We start from the raw sequence: 22,188 nt of genomic DNA, 5'->3' as shown, positions 1-22,188 counted from the left end.
CATATTCTCCGCCTTTTTCTTTCTTTTTTCTTTCCCTTTTTCTATCAAAAGATACGCATCCATTGAGCAGGTTACGGTTGTTTGCTTGTACTTTTGCTTTTTTGGTTCATTGAATGAGACTGGTATATGTCCAATTTAGCTATTTAGAGATCAATTCTTGATTCGTTGAAAATACATAATACACTACATATAGTTACAAATCGAAATGTTAGCTTTTCATGATCTAAACATTCTATATACAATTGATTCATCACAGGAATAAGAGTTTACAGCTTCGCGAACGCAGTGGCCACCGCATTGCTCATATCTACCAGCGTACTCTTGTTCCGCACCCAAGCCTCAATACCCCTGCGCCCATTCTCAACCCCAACACCACTCTGCTTCCAGCCGCCCACGCTCATCTCAGCCGGTGACTCGCCCCACGAATTCACCCACGTAATGCCCGCCTGCAACTGGTCAATAATGCGATGCGCCAGGTTCAGATCCGAGGTGAACACGCCCGCTGCAAGACCCAGTTCAGTGGCGTTTGCGCGCTGCACCGCTTCCTCGATGCTCTCATACGTGAGGATGGAAAGTACCGGACCAAAGATTTCTTCCTTCACTATCGTCATGCTGTCTGTGCAGTCGGTGAAGATGGTCGGTTGCACCCAAAATCCATGCTGGAGTTCCTTGGGCAGGTTCTCTGGCTGTCCCGGTCCGCCATAGAGCAGTTTCGCTTTGTCCGTCTCGATGCCCTGCCGAATATAGCCCGTGACTTTCTGGTGGTGTATGCGCGAGACAAGAGGGCCGAAATTCGTGGCTGGATCCATAGCGAGACCGGCTCGAACAAATTGCATTTTTTCCACCAGCCGCTTTTCAAATGCAGACTTCATCGTCTTGGGCACAAACACGCGTGTTCCGTTGGTGCAGACCTGGCCCGTGCTGTAGAAATTGGCCATCATGGCGCCGTCAACGGCGTTTTCGAGATCGGCGTCCGGGAGGATGATTAAGGGCGATTTCCCACCGAGTTCCATTGTGACGTACTTCATGCCGCCGGCGGCATTGCCAGCCACTCTTTTGCCCGTGGAGACCTGGCCTGTGAACGATACTTTGGCGACGGATGGGTGGGAAGTCAGATATGCGCCGATGTCGCCAGCGCCGTGAACGACATTGAAGACACCAGCGGGGAGACCGGCTTCAGTGTATATCTTGGCGAGAGTCTCGCCGTGGAGAGAAGTAAATTCACTGGGTTTATAGACCATCGTGTTGCCGGCCGCGAGACATGGTGCCGATTTCCAGAGGGCTCTAGCTATTATCAGCAGTGCTAAAAAGAAGAGGAGGAGGAGGAGGAGGAGGAGGAGGACGTACATCTGAATAGGATAATTCCAAGCCCCAATGCCAACACACACCCCCAAAGGCGCTTTCTTCGTATAAACCCATGCGTCTTCCCTCAACTGCGCGGTCTCGCCATTCAGTCCCCCGCCGCCTACCAGATTGGCGAAATACTCGAGCACGTCGGCGCCTGTCGCAACATCGACAACGCTGGTTTCACTAAACGCCTTGCCGGTATCGTGTGTCTCGGCAGTGGCAATCTCGTCATTGCGTTCGCGCAGCAGCTGGGCGGCGCGTTGCAGGATGCGGGCACGCTGGACTGGAGGCGTGGCGGCCCATGCTGGGAAAGCCCTTTCGGCGGACTGGACTGCTCGGTCAGCGTCGGCCTGCGATGCTTCGTGGATGTCGGCGATGTGCGCGCCGGTTGCTGGGTCGATGGTCTGGAAGGTCTTGTTGGAGGTGGCTGCTTGGGTCTTGCCGCCGTAGTAGAGCTGTCGCGCGGAGTAGGAGACGGCCATGCTGTAGCTGATTGCAGTGAGTGAAAGAGAGTGAAGTGGAGAGAGTTCTATGTCGATGTCATACAAGTCGCTCGTATACAACGCTTCATGGGCCAATGCGGGCATGTAATATTCATCATCTATAAATATTTAAATGTCTGGAACTTCGGAGGGGCGACTCGGGCAAGCTTCCTCGGCCGCGGATTGGCTGGCGGGGCCGACTTGGCCACTTAGTACTTACTCAACTTCCTTGACTCAGTTGACTAACTACGACTAACTAACTAACTAACAATACAACGAAGAAGACTCAAGAAACAACCAAGTTGAACTCACTCACCGCCCAGGACTTCCTCGAGGGATTTTTTCAAAGGATCGTACGAGAGGGCGCTGCTAGCGGTTACCCCGAACGGGACTAGCGGCCCCGTTTTTGATAAGATTTTTCAGCAGCTTTTGCTTAACTACCTAATTAGGTAGTATCCTATCCAGCCAGGAAAGAATAACTGAATGCGTCTCTTCTTGCAATTCTCGTCGACATTAGCCCAATTGTCCATTGCAGGGCCTATGCTTATATCGTATACAGCACTAGAATAGACCAGAATAGCACAGCATGCACCACGCTTGGAGGCGCATCTGCTCGGCTTATCGCGCCAGTAGGAAAACGCTCCGGCCGAGCCACCGCTAAATGAACCAACTCTATGGCTAAGCAACTACTAGCTAGTAGCGAGTCATAATAGTTACAAACTCCCGTACCAACTGTTCAGAAAGAATAAACGTATGACTGGCGCGAGACTGGGATAACTTCACTCCAGACGGCCTAGTCTCGAGCCCCCACTTGCCCTGGATCCACCCGCAAAAAATCGACCCGGCATAAATTTGTTCCTTGTCTGCTCCTCCTCCTCCTCCATCCTTGTTCTCGTCCTCGACTTCATACAGCCTACAGTCTACAGCTACACCACCCATCATATCATGGCAACTGCCACCACCGCCCTTTTGCCCCCGAGCGAGGCCGATAGCTACGACTATGTCATCGTTGGAGGAGGCACCGCCGGCTGCGTGATCGCCTCGCGCCTGGCTGAGTACCTGCCCAACAAGCGCATCCTGCTGGTCGAGGCTGGCCCCAGCGACTACATGGACGACCGCGTGCTGAACCTGAAGGAATGGCTCAGTCTATTGGGAGGAGAGCTGGACTACGACTACCCGACCACCGAGCAGCCCATGGGTATGTGTCCGATTATAAGCTATGGCTGATGTTCTGAACTGACTTCTCCCCAGGAAACAGCCATATCAGACACTCTCGAGCCAAAGTCCTTGGCGGCTGCTCCTCACACAACACTCTGATTTCCTTCCGCCCATTTGAATACGACACCCGCCTCTGGGAGGAGGCCGGATGCACAGGCTGGTCCTTTGACATGTTCACTCGAGTGCTGGACAACCTGCGCAACACCGTCCAGCCCGTTCATGCTCGCCACCGCAACCAGCTCTGCAAGGACTGGGTCCAGTCTTGCTCCTCCGCATTGAACATCCCCGTGATCGAAGACTTCAACAAGGAGATCCGCTCTAAGGGAGAGCTGACGCAGGGTGTCGGCTTCTTCTCGGTCTCGTACAACCCAGACGACGGCCGGCGCAGCAGTGCTAGTGTTGCTTATATCCATCCTATCCTTCGCGGGGAGGAAAAACGCCCGAATTTGACTATTTTGACCAACGCCTGGGTTTCGCGCGTCAATGTCTCTGGGGACACAGTGACCGGCGTCGATGTCACCCTTGAGTCAGGCACGAAGCTAACGCTTCGCCCCAAGATTGAGACTATCATCTGCGCCGGCGCAGTTGACACGCCACGATTGCTGTTGCTGTCGGGACTTGGCCCCAAGGAGCAGCTCTCGTCGCTGGGAATCCCCGTTGTCAAGCATATTCCTGGAATTGGCGAGAATTTGATCGACCACCCAGAGAGTATTATCATCTGGGAGCTCAACCGACCAGTACCACCCAATCAGACTACAATGGACTCCGATGCTGGCATCTTCCTACGCCGAGAAGCACCAAATGCCGCTGGAAGCGATGGCGTTGCTGCCGACCTGATGATGCACTGCTACCAGATTCCTTTCTGTCTCAACACCTCCCGCCTGGGGTACGATACCCCCGTAGATGCCTTTTGCATGACCCCGAACATCCCGCGCCCGCGCTCTCGCGGACGCCTTTATCTCACCTCGGCCGACCCCAATGTCAAGCCAGCCTTGGATTTCCGCTACTTCACGGACCCCGAAGGGTACGATGCCGCAACTATTGTGGCAGGCTTCAAGGCGGCTCGCGAAGTCGCCAAACAGGCTCCCTTCAAGGACTGGATCAAGCGCGAAGTTGCGCCTGGACCGGGCATTGACTCCGACGAGGCGCTCTCCGAGTACGGCCGCCGCGTTGCGCATACCGTGTACCACCCGGCCGGCACAACGAAGATGGGCGATATTAGCCGCGACCCGTTGGCCGTGGTTGATCCGCAATTGCGCATCCGCGGGTTGAAGAAGGTCCGTATTGCGGACGCTGGCGTTTTCCCCAATATGCCTACCATTAACCCTATGCTTACCGTGCTGGGTATTGGTGAGCGAGCTGCCGAGCTTATTGCCGAGGAGGCGGGCTGGAAGAGGAACCAGCCCAGATTGTAAAAATTCCCCCCTCCCCTTTTCTCACTTCAAGAGACGAAAATAAAATGAGGTAGGCTGTCTGCATAGCGCTACTGATTGATACCCTTTTTATATATGATTATAGAGCATGCTAGTATCTAGATGAGCAATCACATCTACAATTGAATACAATTTTATTTACAAGATCCAGGAGTTTAGTGAATTCTACTCTATGATTCCTATCTATATGCCGTAATGCTAGAACATACAAATCACAGTACTAAATCACAAAAAGAAAGCAAAATCGCCAAGGGTCATACGGTATATATATATATATATATATATATACAAAGAAACAAGATTCAAAATGCAACAGGGGAAATAAGAGGCCAAAAAGAAAACAAAAGTCTAAACCGTCGTCACCTCCGAACTATCAAACACCTTGATCCCAAACTTCCACACCTGGTCAACCGTCAATGTCGGCCCACTATACGAATCCACCGTTTCTCCCAACACGACCAAATCGGCATCCGCACCGTGGTCCAGCGTGCCCTTGACCGTCTCCAGACCCAACATCTTGGCCGGCCTGAACGTGACCGCATTCAGCGCCTCGGCGGTAGTAGCAGACGTCCAGCGACGGAAATTGTTCACGCACTCAATCAACGTCGCCGAACTACCGGCAATCTTATCGGAGCCTTCGAGCGTCAACCGCGCACCCTTTTTCACTATCCGGTCTCCGTTGGTCCAATCGTACACGCCATCTGGCAGACCGCATAGACGCATTGCGTCGGTGACCAGGATGAGGCCCTCGCTGTGCGCGTTGTACGCGATCTTGATGGAGGTTGGGTGTAGGTGGATGCCGTCGGCGATGACGCCGAAGTAGGGTTTGGGGAGGTCGCTTTGGCCTAGCAGTCCGAATACGCCGGGGTTGCGGTGGTAGAAGGGCCGCATGGCGTTGAAGAGGTGCGTGATCATCATCGCGCCTTGGCCGACGGCTGCCATGGCCTGTTCGTAGGTGGCGTCTGAGTGACCGATGGAGTAGACAATGCCGCGCGAGGAGAGCTCGCTGATATTCTCGATCATGGTCCCGACTTCCGGCGCGGCCGTGATCATTTTGATTGCTGGTCGCGGTCCGTTGGAGGTAGGGTAGCGATGCGCGTGGTGAGGGAGACCGCTGGAATAACGCCCCTTTTGGAGGGATTTGGCAATTGGCGTTGCTGGGGTGGGCGTTGGGACATCTTCTTCGTCTTCTTGGTTGTTGATGTCGTTCTTGGTGGGGATTGAAGGAATGTTTTCAAGCCCGTAGCAGTTGATGATGTCTTGGAAGCCTTGTGTGGATGACAAGAGGACCTCGGGCTTGTGAATCCCGTTGCGAGACGGGTTGATGAAGGGTCCTTCGACATGGGCTCCCAGGGACTCTGCACCGTCTTCGGGGCGACGCTTTCCAGTAGGAGCGAGAGATGGGAGGACCTAGTTTGATTAGTATATACCTCTCTCTCTCTCCGCGCGCTCCCCCCCCTGTTTTATGGGGCGGTTGAACACACCTTTTGGTAATTCTCGGCCGTCGTGCTGACAGTTGTAGGCAGAAACGAAGTCACACCAGTCTTGATGAGCCCGCGATTCGACGCGATAAACGCCGCATCGTACTCCTCGCGTGTGGCCTGGGGCACCGAGTAGTCAAAGCCCTGGGCGCCATTGAGCTGCACGTCGATAAAGCCCGGGGCCAGAATGCGGCCGTTCAGGTCGATGACCTGGTCGGGCGAGAGTTGCAGTTCATAGAAGGCCTCTTGGTCCTTGAGCACCTTGCCCGAGTACGAGTCGATCCAGAGGTCTTGTTCGACGAGGCGGTTGTGTTTGAGGATGCGACAATTGGTGAATTTGGTGATGCGCGGCGGCGACGACGACACTTGGCGCGCAGGCATGATGTCACTGTATCTCGCTGTATATAGCAGGCGGAAGACAGAAGAGAAAAAAAAAAAGGAACAGACAGCTAATGGATATACTAATAAGCCAATAACCACGACGCCACTTCGAGGAACAATCCATCCAAATCTCTGGCAACTGTGAAGTGCAAGTAGCAGCTGCCCAGTACGACTATGCGACGGCGACGTCGACGTCAAGATACTACTACGGATACTCCAATTTACCGTAATTTTCCCCTCTGAAGCCTGCAGATGCATCCGGCCTGGAACGCGGGTCAGAGCACGCAGCGGTAATTACCGTACCGTCTCAATACCAGCCCTAATCAGCGATTAATTACCGATGCTACCGTATCGTCTTCGCATGTAACGTTCTGCCAGTCCTTTGCCGCGCCATTCCCCTTTCGGCTCCTTATCGAATCCACCGGCCAATAGAATCCACGTGCTCAGCAGATCTCGCTCACGTGGAATCTGACCTAATCGCCATGCGGTCATGTGACCCTTCCCGCCGAAACTCTCGCGCTAGGCCGTTTGCGAGCATGATTGCCGCATCCGGTAATTTTCTCATTCATCTCGTCTCGTTCAGGAAGCTGCTGCTCGAGGAAATAGATAGCATGCGTTCTTCTAACCCTGGGTTATGCGCTCGACATCACGAGGCTGGTCTCTTTGCAGCCGTAAACTGGACCTCGACTGGTCTACTCAAAGCCTGATTTGTTTTCTTTTTCTCGGAATGAGGCAAGATCTCTCCGGGGCTTCCGAATTCTACTGTCCTTGGCTTACCTCGTCATACATGCATGCCATACGAGGTGAGTGTAATATGAGAGAAGTATATGATTCAACTATTGGTATTCTCTTGCATGACCCTAATCCGGCTCGCTTTTAACCCTTGTCCCACCCCCCATTCTGCATGCACCTGTCTGTCCTGGGACAGTGCTGATTTTCTGTACTTCCCCCTCCCCCCTCTATAATAATAAATATATTAACGGCCGTCTTTTCTTGAACATAATATTGAATTTGTTTATCAGTTTGGAGGAAGCTTTCGGATGCCATCGTCATCATCATAATGACTTCCGAAGATGAGAAAGAATCCTTCAAGCCCATACACTACAATGGCACTCATGATGATCCCCTCCCACATTCACAGTCACAGCCGCAGCTGCACGCACAGCAGCAGCAGCAGCAAATAGAAACAGAAGAGGCTTCACCAGCCGTCCAGGGCAGACCATGGATGTACAACCCCATCAAAGTCGGCCCCTGGACTCTCCCCTGGTACTACGCATCCCCCGAAACTCAACTAATCATGGTCTCATTCGTCTGCTTCCTCTGCCCTGGCATGTACAATGCTGTCAGTGGCCTGGGCGGAGGCGGACAGGTGAATTTCAAAGACGTCAACAACGCAAACACAGCGCTGTATAGCACGTTCTCCGTTGTAGGGTTTTTCGCAGGCTCGATCACAAATAAGATTGGGTTGAAGTTGACGCTGTCATTTGGCGGGTTTGGGTATTTCTTATACGTGGCGTCTCTGCTTTCGTATAATCACAATCAGAATGTGGGCTTTCTGGTCTTTGCTGGCGCGCTGCTCGGTGTATGTGCGGGATTGTTGTGGTGTGCTCAGGGGGCTATTATGATGAGTTATCCTTTGGAGAATCAGAAGGGCTCATTTATTGCTACCTTTTGGATTATTTTCAACTTAGGTGGAGTGATTGGTAGTTTGGTATGTCCTTTTGTTGCTCTTCTTGTGCTCAGTGTATATTGACATCGATAAAAACAAAAGATCCCCCTAGGGCAAAACATCCACTCGACAGCCGGCGAGGTCAATGACGGCACATATATCGCATTCATGGTCCTCATGGCAGTCGGCTTCGTGCTCGCCTGGGGCCTGTCCGACTCGAAATACATCAAAAGAAAAGACGGCTCCCGAGTCATCGTCATCAAACAACCCACCTGGACGACCGAAATCAAGGGCCTATTCGAAACCCTTCGAGACGACTACTACATCGTTCTCCTCTTCCCCATGTTTTTGGCAAGCAACTGGTTTACTGCATACCAATTCAATGCCGTGAACGGTTTCTATTTCAACATCCGCACGCGCTCCTTAAACAGTCTGCTCTACTGGCTGTGCCAGATGATTGGCGCGTATGTGTTTGGACGCTTGCTAGACCTGAAATTCCTCTCGCGCACTGTGCGCGCAAAGCTGAATTTGGCGCTTCTGTTCGCTCTGACGATGGGTATTTGGGGCGGCGGTTATGCGTTTCAGAAGACGTATGATCGCCACTCTTCGAAGCCGGATATGGACTGGAGTACGCCGGGCTATGTAGGACCGATGTTTTTGTACATGTTTTATGGGTTCTATGATGCCTCTTTTCAGACTTGCACATACTGGTGAGATTCCTCTCATGTTCAAGAATATGCTTGTACAGTTTCTAATTAAATCTTCCTCCAGGTTCATGGGCTCTTTGAGTAACAACAGTCGCAAACTTGCCAATTTCGCCGGTTTCTACAAAGGAATCCAGTCTGTTGGGCAGGCGATTACGTGGCGGTAAGCATCGTCCTATTTGTCCTATATGATACAAGTTCCTTTTAACCAATCTAATTGAACCTTAGTATGGATGCGCTGAGCACGTCCTATCTGCGAGAATTCGCTGCTTGCTGGGGAATCCTGGCCGGATCCCTCCTGATTGCGTCTCCGGTTGTCTTCTTCAAGATCAAGGATCACACCGATGTTGAAGAGGATTTGAAGTTCTCCGATGAGACCTTGAAAGAGGTCCAGGCTCGTGATCAGACCCAGACTCTCGCTCTGGCTGAGATGCCGGGTGAGAAGTAGTTCTGGTCTATACCTCATTCTTCGACGTCAATTTAGTTGACACAAGCGATATACTTACTTCACTTTATTATTTCTCCACCATCTTGTCATTTTTTGTTCCGCACGTCTACTCTCGATGTCATATTTTTCATTTGCAGCGTGGCTCAGTATGCCTCCACGTTATGTACCTAGTAGGAGGTCGTTCTGGTTTGATCATTTAATGATATTCATGATGTATCTAGATATACTTGTATCCATGGACATAGGTAATAATCGGATATACTGAACTCGAGCCCTTGTTTCTCTTTTGTAAATGAATACTAAAAGAAAAGGAAGAAAAAAATACTTATAGCATTGCTTTAGCCCTCCCCTGCTCCATTTGTGCCTCCTTCTGCGCACGCTCCCTCAAAAGCCGTCTCAAAATCTTCCCACTCGCATTCTTCGGCAGCGCATCGACAAAAACCACTCCGCCAGTGATCCTCTTATGAGGCGACAACTTCCCATTCACCTCCGCAACTATCCGATCCGCCGTATCCTGCGACGCTTGAGCGCCCTGTTGCAGAACAATATACGCACGGGGATGCTCCTCCTGTCGTCCATGTGAACTAGTCAGCGTCACCCCAACAACAGCTGCGTCCGCGACTCCCTCAGTCTCAAGACAAACCCCATCTAGCTCTGCAGGCGCAACCTGGAGACCCTTGACCTTAATGAGTTCCTTCAGTCGTCCGCTGATATAGAATTTGTTCTCGTCGTCATAATACCCAATGTCCCCCGTCCGTAGCCATCCGTCAGCCGTTAGGGTTTCGGCGGTTGCGCGCGGGTTGCGCCAGTATCCCTTCATGATTTGAGGGCCGCGGACCCAGAGTTCGCCTGTTTTGTTGGGGCCGAGTTCTTTGGGAGGATCGTTAGATGATGAATGCTCGTCTGGTAAGGACATGATTTTGGCTTCGGAGTTGGCGTTGGGCCAGCCTACGCTGTTGTCTTTGCTGGTTTGGCTTGGATTCCACCCGAGTAATGAGCAAGTAGCTCTGTCTTTGTTAGCATTTAGTCTTATTTGCTTTGACCAAGGAAACGAAAGAGAGAGGGCGTACTCGGTCATCCCCCAGCCTTGCTTGATATTGATTGCTCCCTTTGGCCACACACTCTCAGCCTCTTCCGACACCTCCCTACTCAGTGGCGCAGCTCCAGAACCGACAAACCGCACAGAACTCAGGTCAAATTTCCTTGTTTCTGGATGCTTAGCAAGCATGACCACCACCGGCGGCACGATAATCAGATGCGAAACACGATATTTCTCCACGTTCCTCAGCACAGTCAAAAAATCGAATTTCTCCATGATATACACCGGGGTGCGCCGGTACTGAGCCACACCGAGGAATAGCATCTGTGCCATGGCGTGGTATAGCGGTAGGAAGCAGAGCCATTGTTCTTTGCTCCGGTGCTTCATTTCATAGTCTACGTGCTGGCAGAGGTAGTGGTTGTACTGAATGACGTTGGCAACGTAGTTCCCATGCGTGATTTCCACGCCTTTGCTGAGCCCGGTTGTGCCAGATGAGTAGTTCAGGGCCATGACTGTGTTGCGCGCTTCGTTGGGCTCCATTAATGGGTTCCATGCAAATCTCGCACCTTCTGCCTCGGATGCTATCAATGATGTCCAGTGCGGAATGTTTGATTGTTGTTTCTGCTGTGTCGATAGATCAGTGGGCGGGCTTAGATTGTGATCAAACACAAACGTCCTCCTTTCATGTCCCCGGCCTACGATCCTAGATGCCTCCAGACAAGTGCGCAGCGCGTCGCCATCCTGGCTCAGGACAAACGTTGGATCTGCGTCTCGCATCTGATGCGCCAATTCCTGCGGCGAATATGCTGGGTTGCATCCACTGAAAATGCCGCCGGCCATGATGACGCCCATGAACACCACGGGGAAGGAAATTCTGTTTGTGCTGAAGACGACGACCCTATCGCCCTGTGCCAGACCGGCATTTTGTAGACCAGCGGCAAACCGCTGACTCCATAGTCGGAAGGAGTGGCGAGTCAGGAAGCGTGTTTCTGGGTTGAGGTGGTCGAGGAGATAGGGTTTGTCGTCGGGGAGAGTGTCTTCCGGAGAGCCGAAGATGAGGGTGGGAAAGCTGTGTTGGGGGATGTCGATTGTATACTTGGATTTGACGACCATTTTGATTGAAGTATGAATAGAAATATTTACTATGGGAAGTAAAATAAAGAGATGGAGGGAATGGATGATTTATTAGACGCTCGTTACAGGAAGGACACAGCAAAAAAGTGGCAAATCGGATCTGCCGGACTTCTCCCTCCTCCCTTTCGCAGTTGTTTATCCAAGTTTACGGAGTACAAGGGATAAAAGCTAAAGCCAAATGAGAATAGACTATAGTTTGAGCAACTAATGAGGTCAAATGCGGAGAATTAATGCGGGGGAAGCTATAGCCTCAGGGACTGCTAGTTTGGCCCGTTTGGGACTGTTTGGCGTCAATAGTAGGATTTTTTTTTTTTGGATCTGCAATCGGATCGTTCGGATGATCTCGTAAATCTGTGTTATTCTTCGACGGATACTTTGTGATACTGTATGGGGTAAATAATTCATCAGTAGATCGGTAGACTAGATCTATCTAACTATTGATTGGCATGGGCCGCAAGGCTGCTTGCATGCTTATTTCCTGCTTATTAACCGACCCTATCCCATGGCTAAAGTGGACTGAATATTGGGAAATCCATACCATTAGCATAACGTTATGCATTATTTAGCACGGTCGATTCAATGCATTGAGGTGCGAGGATCGAGGCTGATAGGCAGGTTTCTGCGATGTAAAGTAGCCCTAGCCCTAAACTCTTTAGGGCTACGTCTGTTGGACTGCTCATCCAGATTACCGTAACGCAAAGCATAGGGCGTTGATAATAGTTTGTTTATAAAGAGAAATAGAGGACTACATTTATCATTCTTCTGAAATAGATGAGTGCATTCTTGATCATAACTGAATACATGCAAGAGTTATTACCAGATTCCACCTCTCTATTGAAATACGCCCACGATGAATATACAAACATCTCCAATATCCACATTCATACTCTCGTGAGACATTGGTATACCCCAAAGCCCTTCTTCGAATCGAGTCATCATTCTGCATTTACCAGCACATAGGTTAAATTTACACATAGTCACATACCATGTTAAAAGTCAGACACCTCCGATAATCGCCACTTACCAACTTACGTGCGTACTGCATCTAGTCCAAAAATTAGTTAATGACAAGGCATGGCATAATTTACTCAATATGGTATTTGGCCCTGAGTCTAGCTAAGCCTGCTTGAGGATAGTTAATAGTTATACTTTGCTATAAACTAAATTATGGAGATGTTTTTAGTTCAGAAATCACATGTATATCCATGGGTGAATTGACGTCATGATTGACATGTGAAAGGCGGCTTGCTTTCATGTGAAGATGGTACTAAAGTTAGGTAAACTAAATAGTGTAAATCTAGCAGGTATCGTTCTCAAATATAGAGATTTAATTCATCACTAGTAGATAATAACATGATACAATTCCCATCCTGCGCCAGTAGTCCAATCCCAAATCCCAACTTTTATGTCCATAGATATTATAAACAGATAGTTATGTATATCAATCAAAATTCAACTCGTAATACATCTCGAATTGGACACGATGGAAGAAATAATAGCGCATATTCATTATTCATAGCTTCATCGATAGACCCATGTCCTGGTCGACGTCCGAGGAAAACTCATCGTTCCGCTTGCCAAAATCATAGCCAAAAATGCTAGCATCCGCAGAAAAGTCGGCTAGAAACTCGAAATCCGGCTTTTCTTGTATCTGCTTCTGTTGCTGTGTGTCTGTAATAACAATGTCGTTACTGTTATGGTTGGTATTGCTGAAGGCAAAATTCATCCCTAGCCCATCCTCAGCAGCAAAAAAATCGGCTCCCCCATCTTCAAAGTTGAGAAGAGCATCGAAATCGTTCTGGGTTACTTCCGCGTTATTAGCCAACCCGATGAAATCATTGAGGCTCATGGAGGTCTGAGCAGATCGCTCGACGCCCGGTTTGAAAATACTCGGGTTCAGATTAGAGGTACTGCCGTTCTCGCTACCATTCGAGTGTGGTGGCGTGGCGACGTCAAATGCACTCATTTTAGTGTTGGCGTTGTCGATTTCTGCCGGAATTGAGAACCCAGTAGATGTTGTGTTGTTGAAAGTGGAAGAAGGGTAAGTGAGGTCCGGCAGCTTTTCTGCTAGAGAATCAGGGGGCGGTGTCAACGCTGTCGGGCGGATGGTTCCTGGCGGGGCTGTTGGTGTGCGACTATCAAGTTCAGAAACATTCAATTGAATGCCAGCCTTGCGAATAGCGGCTTCTAAAAACGACGTGGCGAAGTCGGCAGATGCGTAAATCTCACGGAGACGCTGCAAAATGCGCATGCACTGGTAGAAACGCCGTAAGCTGACCATGCGCAGGTTTGGATCATTAGATTTGACATCCAGCAAATGAATAATCACCGCAGGTAATAGAACTGTAACACCAGCAGTTGGAAGAAAGCGAGTAAGATTGAGTTGGTGGAGCCGTTGTGCAGTGGCGGTGATCTCAACGGCCGCATAGCGCACTTTGCTCCGTGAGACTTCCTGCAATGCGGCTTCGACAGCTGGGAAAGGCATTGACGGAAGCACCTGCGGCCGGTGTAGAGCGCTAGACGTCGTAAGATAGATCATCCGTAGCAAGGAACGATGCACGTGTAACGAGGCTTCGGCTGGGGACAGATAATCAACCCCTACAAGAGGGTCGTACTGAATCTCACTAGGCATGCTCGCTTGCCATTTTTCCAGCTCTTCATCACACTGCTGAACTTGGACTGTGCCCATTTCCGATTTCTTTGGCACGAGCATCATGGTGGTTTCGGTCGTGCCTCCAAAGCGATGGCTGAGGACAGAGTACTGAGCGGACAGGACACGACTGACACAAAGACAAAGCTTAGCCTTCTCAATAAACATCAAGGCCAAATGCCGCTGCTGCTCGACGTTTTGTAGCAATTCGCACTCGCCTAACATATTCATGACCTCGGCAGGAAATGGCTTGAACTCGAAATCATCAAGAGTCAACATCGGCACGTCACAATCATCGTCTTTGACTCTCATCGGTCGGCGCATCCCCAATGCAATCAGTCGATCTCGCGTATATGTGCTCCACCAAATGCGCTTCCAGAGTTGCTTCCGCCGCGGCCCCATGCCAGAATTGCTAGGGTCGCGATGAATTCCTATCGTGTGGGCCAGCGACAAGCTCACACCCATCCAGTGCCAGGTGTCCTTTTGGTCGTCTGGCGTCTCGTACCAATATGTCATAAGCAGGAGAGACTGAACCAGTGAGATACGATCCACTTCATAGTCAAAATCATAGAGCAACTAAAACAAATCAGCACCCCAACAAAGTACATTGATATGTAGAAGGCGTACGCACTCTGGCTCGGTGAAAAAAAACTTTGCGGGCGTCTTTCCGATTATTGAAGCCCGCATTATGTAGATGATCCATGTCTACAAAAGCAGTTCCCGCAAACATGACAGCCTGGAACAAAAGCAGGCTCACATGGTGTACGCCATCGTTGCGGGCAAGAATTTGAAGGAATTCCTCCAAATCCAGCAATGGCATGAATGGATGCACATAATAAATGTATGACTTTAGCAGCTCATTGCGCAATGGCCTATCGGGAATCGACAAGGCGCCCTTGGTTTCCAAGTAATTGAGATCTTCAGACTGCAAACGTTGCGGCAGGCGTCGGATGTAGCCCGGTAGTAGGTTGTCGCGAGGCTCGGGACCTAGCAGCTGCTGGAGGGCATCGGTGATACTAGGCCCTATGTTTGCTGCAATCGACATTGATCGAGCAAAACCTGTCTGCCTCTGGGATTGATTGTCGGTATCTAATTGTGAGCTACTTGATTGGTCTGTTTGCGGATAGTTAGTGATTAGGTAAGCACGGAGACCGGGCCGATATGTTTCGGAAAAGGGCACCAACAGATAAAATGAGGCATGTGCTGTCCTTGTTCCAAGTCAACCGATCCTTGAAAGGGAGATAGAGGGTCTTCCTGAGCTGTAAAACCATCCAAGGCCGATGGCTCACACCCATCCGGGCCATGGCTCAAGGTTCGTTGTTTGGCGACGTCTTCCGACGATTCAGCGGACGAGTCCGGTGTCGCTTTGTTCTCAGACTCAACGCGAACTTTTCTGTTCTTTGGGTCAGCGACTGCTTTGTGTGCTTGTAGCATCTGGAGACTCGAATGGATATACTACTAACCTTCTCCGTCTGCTTTCGGTTACAACGCAATCCACCTGGTCTAGGCGACAATTGGTACACGGCGAGCCATTCTCGACCACATCGCACCGGACCTTGCGTGCGCGACAGCAGCAGCAGGCGCGGGAAGCTCTTCTCTTAATCGGCCTGTTTCCCGCGGAAAGACTGGCCGTAGAAGCTTTCCGCTTGTTCTGCAATGTGGCAGAGGAAGAGGAGGAAGTAGCAGAAGCCATTGTGACGTGGTGTGAGAGCGTCAATGCCAATGGAAATGGCGACGAAACAGAATAGCGCAAGACTCTCGACAGGCTGTTGTTCATCAAACGGGGAAGGGGAGAAAGGGGGAAAAAGCAAATTCAGTCCAACGAGGAAAGGAGTGGGAGAGCGATGAAAACTGGGGGCGGGGCCGGCGTCTTTTTAGTACTCGTGACGGTCGTTGGTGTCGTAGAGCTAGAAGGGAGGATCCCCCATGTTCGATTCTCCATAGTAAAATTGCGCCCAAACAGCCAGCATTGCAAGCCATGCGAGTCCCACCGGGCTCAAAGCTCGCACGCCCACTGGACGAAGTGGCATTTGCCTCCCCCGGACGCGGACCAAGGGAGCCAAGGAGAGTCGTGGGGGAGGAGAGATCCTTCTTGTTCTTCTTACGTCGTCTGCCTTTCTTCCGCTCTTCGGGGGCCATCGGCAGCCTGCCGTCTTCGGCCTAGCCAGCCAGGTCACGTTACCTGGCCAATCCTCAATCCTTTCATTGTTCGACCTTGGACCTGAAGTCCTGGACAGTCAGTCGTCTGGATAACTCGGCTCAGCGTGCGTGCACAACTTGCATCTTTTTGTTTCGAGAACCCCGACGAGCGCCACTTCTCCCCAAAGCCGACGACGTGATTCGCCACCAGCCTACTCCACCGTTGTACGAGTTCCTCCGTCGCAGCCGGCTGACAGTGAGTAAGTGCTTATGCTGCTCCTGGCCGATTTTGATATGGGTATCTAACACGGGATAACGTAACTAGCCAACTAATCAGCGGAGGGCTAATCAGGGCTCTGTTATCTCCAGTTGCACGAAACAATCCTTTGCAACAGCTCTCTCTCTCTCTCTCTGTCTGTCTCTCGCTCTCTGATCTACAGAGTGTTCAGCGCCGGAATTAGCCCGCTCCGCAGAAAGCCTGCTGAACGGCGCCAGTTCCCGTTTTGGGCTAGGTCATGCACAAAGCATTGATGACTACATGCTATATTGCTAGCTAGTTAACTTAGGGACATCCTAGCAAACCACGGAATGCCATCTTTGACAGCATTTGAACATGTCCGGAGCAGCTGAGAACACAGCCTTCAGCTACAGAGTAAATACACATCGTCATGTAAGCGCCAACTTCTCACCCCTAACTCGCAAGTAAGACGGCCGTCCGTCCTTCTCCACAGACAGGTCCAATCACTAGGATCCAGTTTCCAATCCCTGCCCACTTCCAATTTGCTTCCCAAGTTATATCGAAACACTAAAAAGAGCGCTATCCGAAAATCGGATATCTGTATTGGGCATAGCACATGCCTTCCCCCGTTGTCTCGACTGTCGAGGGTCCCCGTCAACGGGCCGATAAGGGGGGAAGGGGCCCTCGTGACCAGCATGGCAGCAATTCAAGCTTTTAGTTGCGTCTTTTCTTTTTTTTCCGTCATTGTGCAGCGACCAACTCTTCAAACAAGGATAGAAATGCTGCTGTAGATGTTCATTGCCCAGATGGATACGGAGCATATCCTCATTATCCCGAGAAGTCTTTCACTCCCAGTTCCATCTGTTCCGCACATTGCTCAATTTTCTCTGGTCAGTTTTGAAATTGTGGGTGAATGAAGAGATCGGTGGCTGTGCATAGGGACCCGTAATGTACGTATTATCTAATCTTTGATTCCACGAGCGGCAACCGCTTGTAATTTTAAGCGTGCGGCATTTAATTGTGATTGGATCATGGCAAACCCCGGTAACGCAAATACCTGACCCATGACCATGGCTTAGGCCTCTAAAGTGTTCAAAGTACGATCGGCCAATTAGATATGCTAGATTCATAGATAATCACCGCTTTTCGCAGTCTTCCTACTGCGAATAGATAGAGATGCTATGTTATAGTGTTGCTTACCGTTGCGTGAATCTACCATAGATAAATGTCAGAAATGTTATTTATGGTTTCCATTTGACCAGATTCTGGAATAGGAGTCTCAATCGATTCATCTGTTAACACACACCTGCGGATCCAATCAACAACTGCTGATCTAGATCAAGCCTCCAGTCCATTAACTGGTAGCTACGTACGTATTTTTGATCAGTACGTATTGGCATTAGTTAATTCCCTCCGCAGTGGAGATTCCAACTCCAGATTATGGAATACGGAGTATTTGGGGTTGGGCACGGAAGATTCCGGCTTGGGTCGTCTGCCTACGCACTTGATTGGAACACGGACATTTTTAGAATATGTATTATGCAAAGAGAGTTTACTCTGTGGAATTAATATTTGTATGAGATAATTTTCATATCAATGAATGAGGGGATCCTTGCAGCAGGACGCAGATGTCGGTTGACTGCCCGAGTTGACAATTGCATGCCTAGCTTTTGTAGACAGTGCGTGCGTTGGGTTGTATGTACCTGTTAGGCGTTTCTTGTAGAAAAATGTTACAATTGCTGCCGCAGAAGAAGGAAAACCATACAAACAACCCAGTATCATTCATTATAAGTCATCCAAGGCATGCATGCATCCAACAATCGTGTTGTCATGTCATGGAGTTATCTAAACTGCTCAAAGACCTAACCACAAACCCTTGGGAATTCTCCGTACATGTCAAGCCTAGACTCAAAAAGAGCCTACCTAGTCTCTAACTAATTGTTCCTAGTCTTGCCTCCACTGCCAATCACACCACTTGACACATAAAACCTTTAATTAGTTGCTATGGAGAACTAGAGATATGTCTTGTCTACTTTCCGAGTTTCGGAAACACACGGGATGATTGATGGACGCGAAGTACGACTTACACGGACGTTGAGTCATTCAATGACTCAATATAATGAGGAAAACAGGGAAAAGACGGAAAAGGCAAAGAAATCCTGCGGGGTCATAGATTTTGAGCAATTGTAGTTCTGAGAAAGGATAGAAGTTCGGCTGCACAATGATACTGGATGGGGTTGATGGATTAGATTAGGGCTTTGACGTACCACGCTAGAAATCTATGCGCTATTTACCTGTCTAGGTAGGTAATCGAGTGCTCATTCGAACTCTGACTATAACCGATATGAAGCCTTGGTGGGTTTGATCGATAGCCATCAATAATCGGCACTGCAGAAACTGAAATAGAGATAACTTATTCCATATTACTGTCTTCTATGCTCGACATGTTAATGCCACAAAGAGTAAATAGATATAGACTAGAGAGCCTCGTCGATTATAGAAGACAGCAATAGGACATGTAGAAGGCTAAGTAATGAGGGCTGATGGAAGAACGAGGTTGTGACGAATGAATCACTACAAAGGTCTGTAGGTAGAGCGCATACTAATATGCTTCTACGACAAGTTAGAAGCTGTCATAAAGAAGGTTAAGTGATAACTTCGATGTATCGAGGGAAGAATGATAGTATTGACGAACTTCAATATGTGGATGCCTGAATAGGAAGGCAGCAGTCACCCGCCAAGACTAGCCGATTCAGGACTAGCTTTGTTTACCCGGCAACGACGTCAAATCTACCGATCCTAAACGAAAATCATCAACAACAAAAACAAAATACATTCGTGCGTCTTCACAAATCACTTTTGTCCCTTCAGGCCAAAATCATGGCACTTTCCCCCTTGTCGCCATCACATGGCAATTCTCGCGTACGATATTCATCTCCTGCTGCACATGTCACGCCGTCTACTGTGCTACGTCGTCGAGGCATCGATGAGATAATGTCGTCCACAGACCAGCACGACAAAGAGAACGCTTCGCCGAAGCCTGCAAAACGGGCTCTTTACTCATATGATGGAAGTGCAGATGACTATGATGACACATATGATTATGAATTGAAACATTCTGCTACTACTACTGCTGCTACTGCTGCTGCCCACAGCAGTAATAGTATTACCGAGTATGGTGGTGGTGATGGTGATATGACAGAAGACCTAAACCTCAATGCCGGTCCACCGAGTTCACCATTCCAGATTGACGCCCGCGATGATACGGTTGATATGAACAGATTGCAGGCGATGACAATGTCGACATCGCGGCGGACGTTGCCGGAGAAAAAGCTGGGTCCGGAAATTTATATCGACGAAGAAGACCGACTTGACGGCGAGTTTGATCACAACGCGCAAAACTTTGTACAGAGCAAGGCCTACGAAACTGCACCTGAAATGTCCGAAATTGACAATGCTGCCGCCAAGAGTTATGATTGTGACGACCAAAATGACGATGGTGATAGTGTGATCCAGAACGAGTCAAAACCGATGGAAACCCCGCAAATTGGTAACAGCATTATGGAAGAGCGGCTTAACGAAGAAATGAGCACTGTTGCACACCTTGTCTCTGACGATGAGCCTAACGCAAAGATCAATAATAATGATCCACACGACAACGATCCAATGGACGATACCTGCTTCAGCACATTTTCGGCCGTTCCGAACGTCGACATGACCCTTTTTGCTAAACTGGGAGCTTCGCCAACAAAGAAAATTGTAGAGTCACCTGCAGTCTCCAGAACTCCCGCCTATGCTCGACGATCGAAGGTATCTACACCGGCTACGGCGCATAGGCGAGGATTCATCGATAATGCCGATACCTCTCCAACTCCGCAGAGGAGGGGTCACCCCAGTCACGACGACAGCATGAATCTCCTTGACTTCTCTGATTCTGTCAACTATTTTCAACGAGTGTCGCAACGCTTTTCGATGTCCGGAAACCGAGCTTCAATGTCTCCTAGACGGCGATCGCCTTTCAAACCTCGCGAGTCTATGCGCAGCCCTGCAAAGTACAATCTGCTTGACTTTGACATTCCGCCACCGGCAACTCCGATGTCAATTCCTTCTATCACACCTCGCGAGCTCGAATCCTTAAAGTCCGGATTTCTATCCGAGATTTCCTCGCTCAAGGCTACCGTCAGTGGCAAAGAAGCCGAGGTATCTAGCCTGAAGCAAGCCGTGGCCGATGCAGAACGTCGCGTGGGGGAAGCACTTGAGGAGGTCCGTAACGAGGCTATTAGGAAGGAGGCTCTCGAAGTGGAACAGGCTGAATGGGAGCGACGCGGGAAAGAAATGGAGACAGTGCTGCGTGAAGTTAGAGCGGAGATAATCGACGGGGAATGCGAACGGGAACGCCTAACCAAGAAGAACGAGGAAGCGGAGAGACTCAAGGAGCAACTCGAAGGCAAAATTGTTGAACTCGAAAGCCAACTCGATGCTGCTGAAAAGGCGGCAGCCGCCAACCCCGTCGCCAATTCAGCATCAGAAGGTGACATTTATGGAAACAACAGCAATCAGGGAATGATGACAGCAGAGCAGTCTGCAAAAGAAGTCCAAGAGGCCGTGGAAAGGGTTGCACGCGAACTACACACGCTATACAAGGGCAAACACGAGACGAAAGTAGCAGCTCTGAAGAAGAGCTATGAGGCTCGATGGGAAAAAAGAGTCCGCGAAGCCGAGAACAAACTCCGCGAAGCCTCGGAAGAAGTTGAGCGACTCAAGACGGAGCGCGATGCAAGCATGTCCGGTCCTCTCATCAACCCGAACATGAGCGTGCTAAGCGCCGCCATCGGGGGTGGACGCGAAAACGAAGAACTTGAGACGGAAAATAAGGTTCTGAGTGCGCAAATCAAGGGCCTCGAGGAACAGTTGGCGGTGATCAAGAAGGATAACGAGCAATTACATGCGGAACTGAAAGTTGAGCGTTCCGAGAAGGGCGAATTAGTCGCTGCTGTTGATGAGTGGTTGGCCATGCAACAACAAGCTCAAACCGCTCCTCTTCCTCCTTCTGCAAACTCACGAGAAGTCTCGAATTCATCCTCTTACTATATTGCGAGTGAACAAGAAGCCCCCCCTTCCTCATCCTCTAACAATACCCATAAAAAGGATGACCAAACCCAAGCCCAGCAACCAAACACATTCAGACGCAGCATCAGTCGCTCCAGCACTACCAGCAGTCTCCGCCCGCCATCATCCGGTAACAGCAGCAATAGCAACAACGAAAAACGAAGCCGTCTGAGCATGTACAGCGGTAGCAGTAGCAGTGGAGGAGGACACACGCGACACAACAGCGGTGGTGGAAATGGGCGCTCAATCGCCATGCCGTCGTCTTCGGCTGGTAGTACTACTGCGACACCGGGACGAAGTGGGATTATGAGCTCGATTGAACGCATGGGTATGGGAGGAAGGTAGATATTTTCTTTTTCCCTTATCTTTTCAAATCAATGGGTTAGTCAGGTTTGGGCGGCAGAGTGCTTTTCACTTTCTTTCTTTATACGGTGCCTTTTTTTCTTGTTCTTTTTTTTTCTTTTACTTGCTTCTGTGTGTCTGTGTTTCGTTTTGATGACGATGATACCACTTCTACTTCGATGAAATGAATGATGAATCACATGAACGACATAATTAGCGAGACATTCCTGATCTTTCAGATCCCTATCTATCTATCAGCATATCTATCTTTTAAGGTTAGTATACGCTGGTAAGAAAGGAGAAACCAAACTCCGCGCTGATATTTCCAAGACAACATCTATCAAACTAGCATAAACAGATTTGCTCCAAAATGC

The 22,188-nt window shown here is 49.7% G+C and overlaps 7 protein-coding genes across 7 annotated transcripts; 3 read left to right on the top strand and 4 right to left on the bottom strand.

Annotated features, from left to right (window-relative positions):
• Positions 1-266: 266 nt before the first annotated feature.
• On the bottom strand, positions 267-1,829 carry UA08_02620 (NAD/NADP-dependent betaine aldehyde dehydrogenase; the record flags this gene model as incomplete). Its single annotated transcript, XM_020264682.1, has 2 exons — positions 267-1,284; positions 1,348-1,829. The coding sequence occupies 2 exons, from the start codon at positions 1,827-1,829 to the stop codon at positions 267-269; spliced, it is 1,500 nt and encodes a 499-aa protein (XP_020122510.1).
• A 945-nt stretch (positions 1,830-2,774) lies between these two features.
• Positions 2,775-4,462, top strand: UA08_02619 (hypothetical protein; the record flags this gene model as incomplete). The annotated part of the gene is made up of 2 exons (XM_020264680.1): positions 2,775-3,027; positions 3,081-4,462. The coding sequence occupies 2 exons, from the start codon at positions 2,775-2,777 to the stop codon at positions 4,460-4,462; spliced, it is 1,635 nt and encodes a 544-aa protein (XP_020122511.1).
• Positions 4,463-4,828: 366 nt separating this feature from the next.
• On the bottom strand, positions 4,829-6,342 carry UA08_02618 (hypothetical protein; the record flags this gene model as incomplete). Its single annotated transcript, XM_020264679.1, has 2 exons — positions 4,829-5,890; positions 5,965-6,342. The coding sequence occupies 2 exons, from the start codon at positions 6,340-6,342 to the stop codon at positions 4,829-4,831; spliced, it is 1,440 nt and encodes a 479-aa protein (XP_020122512.1).
• A 1,060-nt stretch (positions 6,343-7,402) lies between these two features.
• On the top strand, positions 7,403-9,163 carry UA08_02617 (UN93-like protein; the record flags this gene model as incomplete). Its single annotated transcript, XM_020264678.1, has 4 exons — positions 7,403-8,053; positions 8,114-8,721; positions 8,783-8,878; positions 8,944-9,163. 4 exons carry the CDS (start codon positions 7,403-7,405, stop codon positions 9,161-9,163), a joined length of 1,575 nt encoding a protein of 524 aa, XP_020122513.1.
• A 325-nt stretch (positions 9,164-9,488) lies between these two features.
• On the bottom strand, positions 9,489-11,315 carry UA08_02616 (hypothetical protein; the record flags this gene model as incomplete). The annotated part of the gene is made up of 2 exons (XM_020264677.1): positions 9,489-10,170; positions 10,234-11,315. The coding sequence occupies 2 exons, from the start codon at positions 11,313-11,315 to the stop codon at positions 9,489-9,491; spliced, it is 1,764 nt and encodes a 587-aa protein (XP_020122514.1).
• Positions 11,316-12,849: 1,534 nt separating this feature from the next.
• Positions 12,850-15,679, bottom strand: UA08_02615 (hypothetical protein; the record flags this gene model as incomplete). Its single annotated transcript, XM_020264676.1, has 4 exons — positions 12,850-14,562; positions 14,618-15,099; positions 15,276-15,379; positions 15,450-15,679. The coding sequence occupies 4 exons, from the start codon at positions 15,677-15,679 to the stop codon at positions 12,850-12,852; spliced, it is 2,529 nt and encodes an 842-aa protein (XP_020122515.1).
• Positions 15,680-19,243: 3,564 nt separating this feature from the next.
• UA08_02614 (hypothetical protein) lies at positions 19,244-21,817 on the top strand (the record flags this gene model as incomplete). The annotated part of the gene is made up of 1 exon (XM_020264675.1): positions 19,244-21,817. One exon carries the CDS (start codon positions 19,244-19,246, stop codon positions 21,815-21,817), a length of 2,574 nt encoding a protein of 857 aa, XP_020122516.1.
• Between the last annotated feature and the right edge of the window lie 371 nt (positions 21,818-22,188).

The sequence above is a fragment of the Talaromyces atroroseus genome (genome assembly GCF_001907595.1).
Source record: "Talaromyces atroroseus strain IBT 11181 chromosome Unknown scaffold_2, whole genome shotgun sequence".
Lineage (NCBI taxonomy): Eukaryota > Fungi > Ascomycota > Eurotiomycetes > Eurotiales > Trichocomaceae > Talaromyces > Talaromyces atroroseus.
Note: the sequence above shows the minus strand (reverse complement) of the source record. Positions and strands in the feature narration are given on the sequence as shown.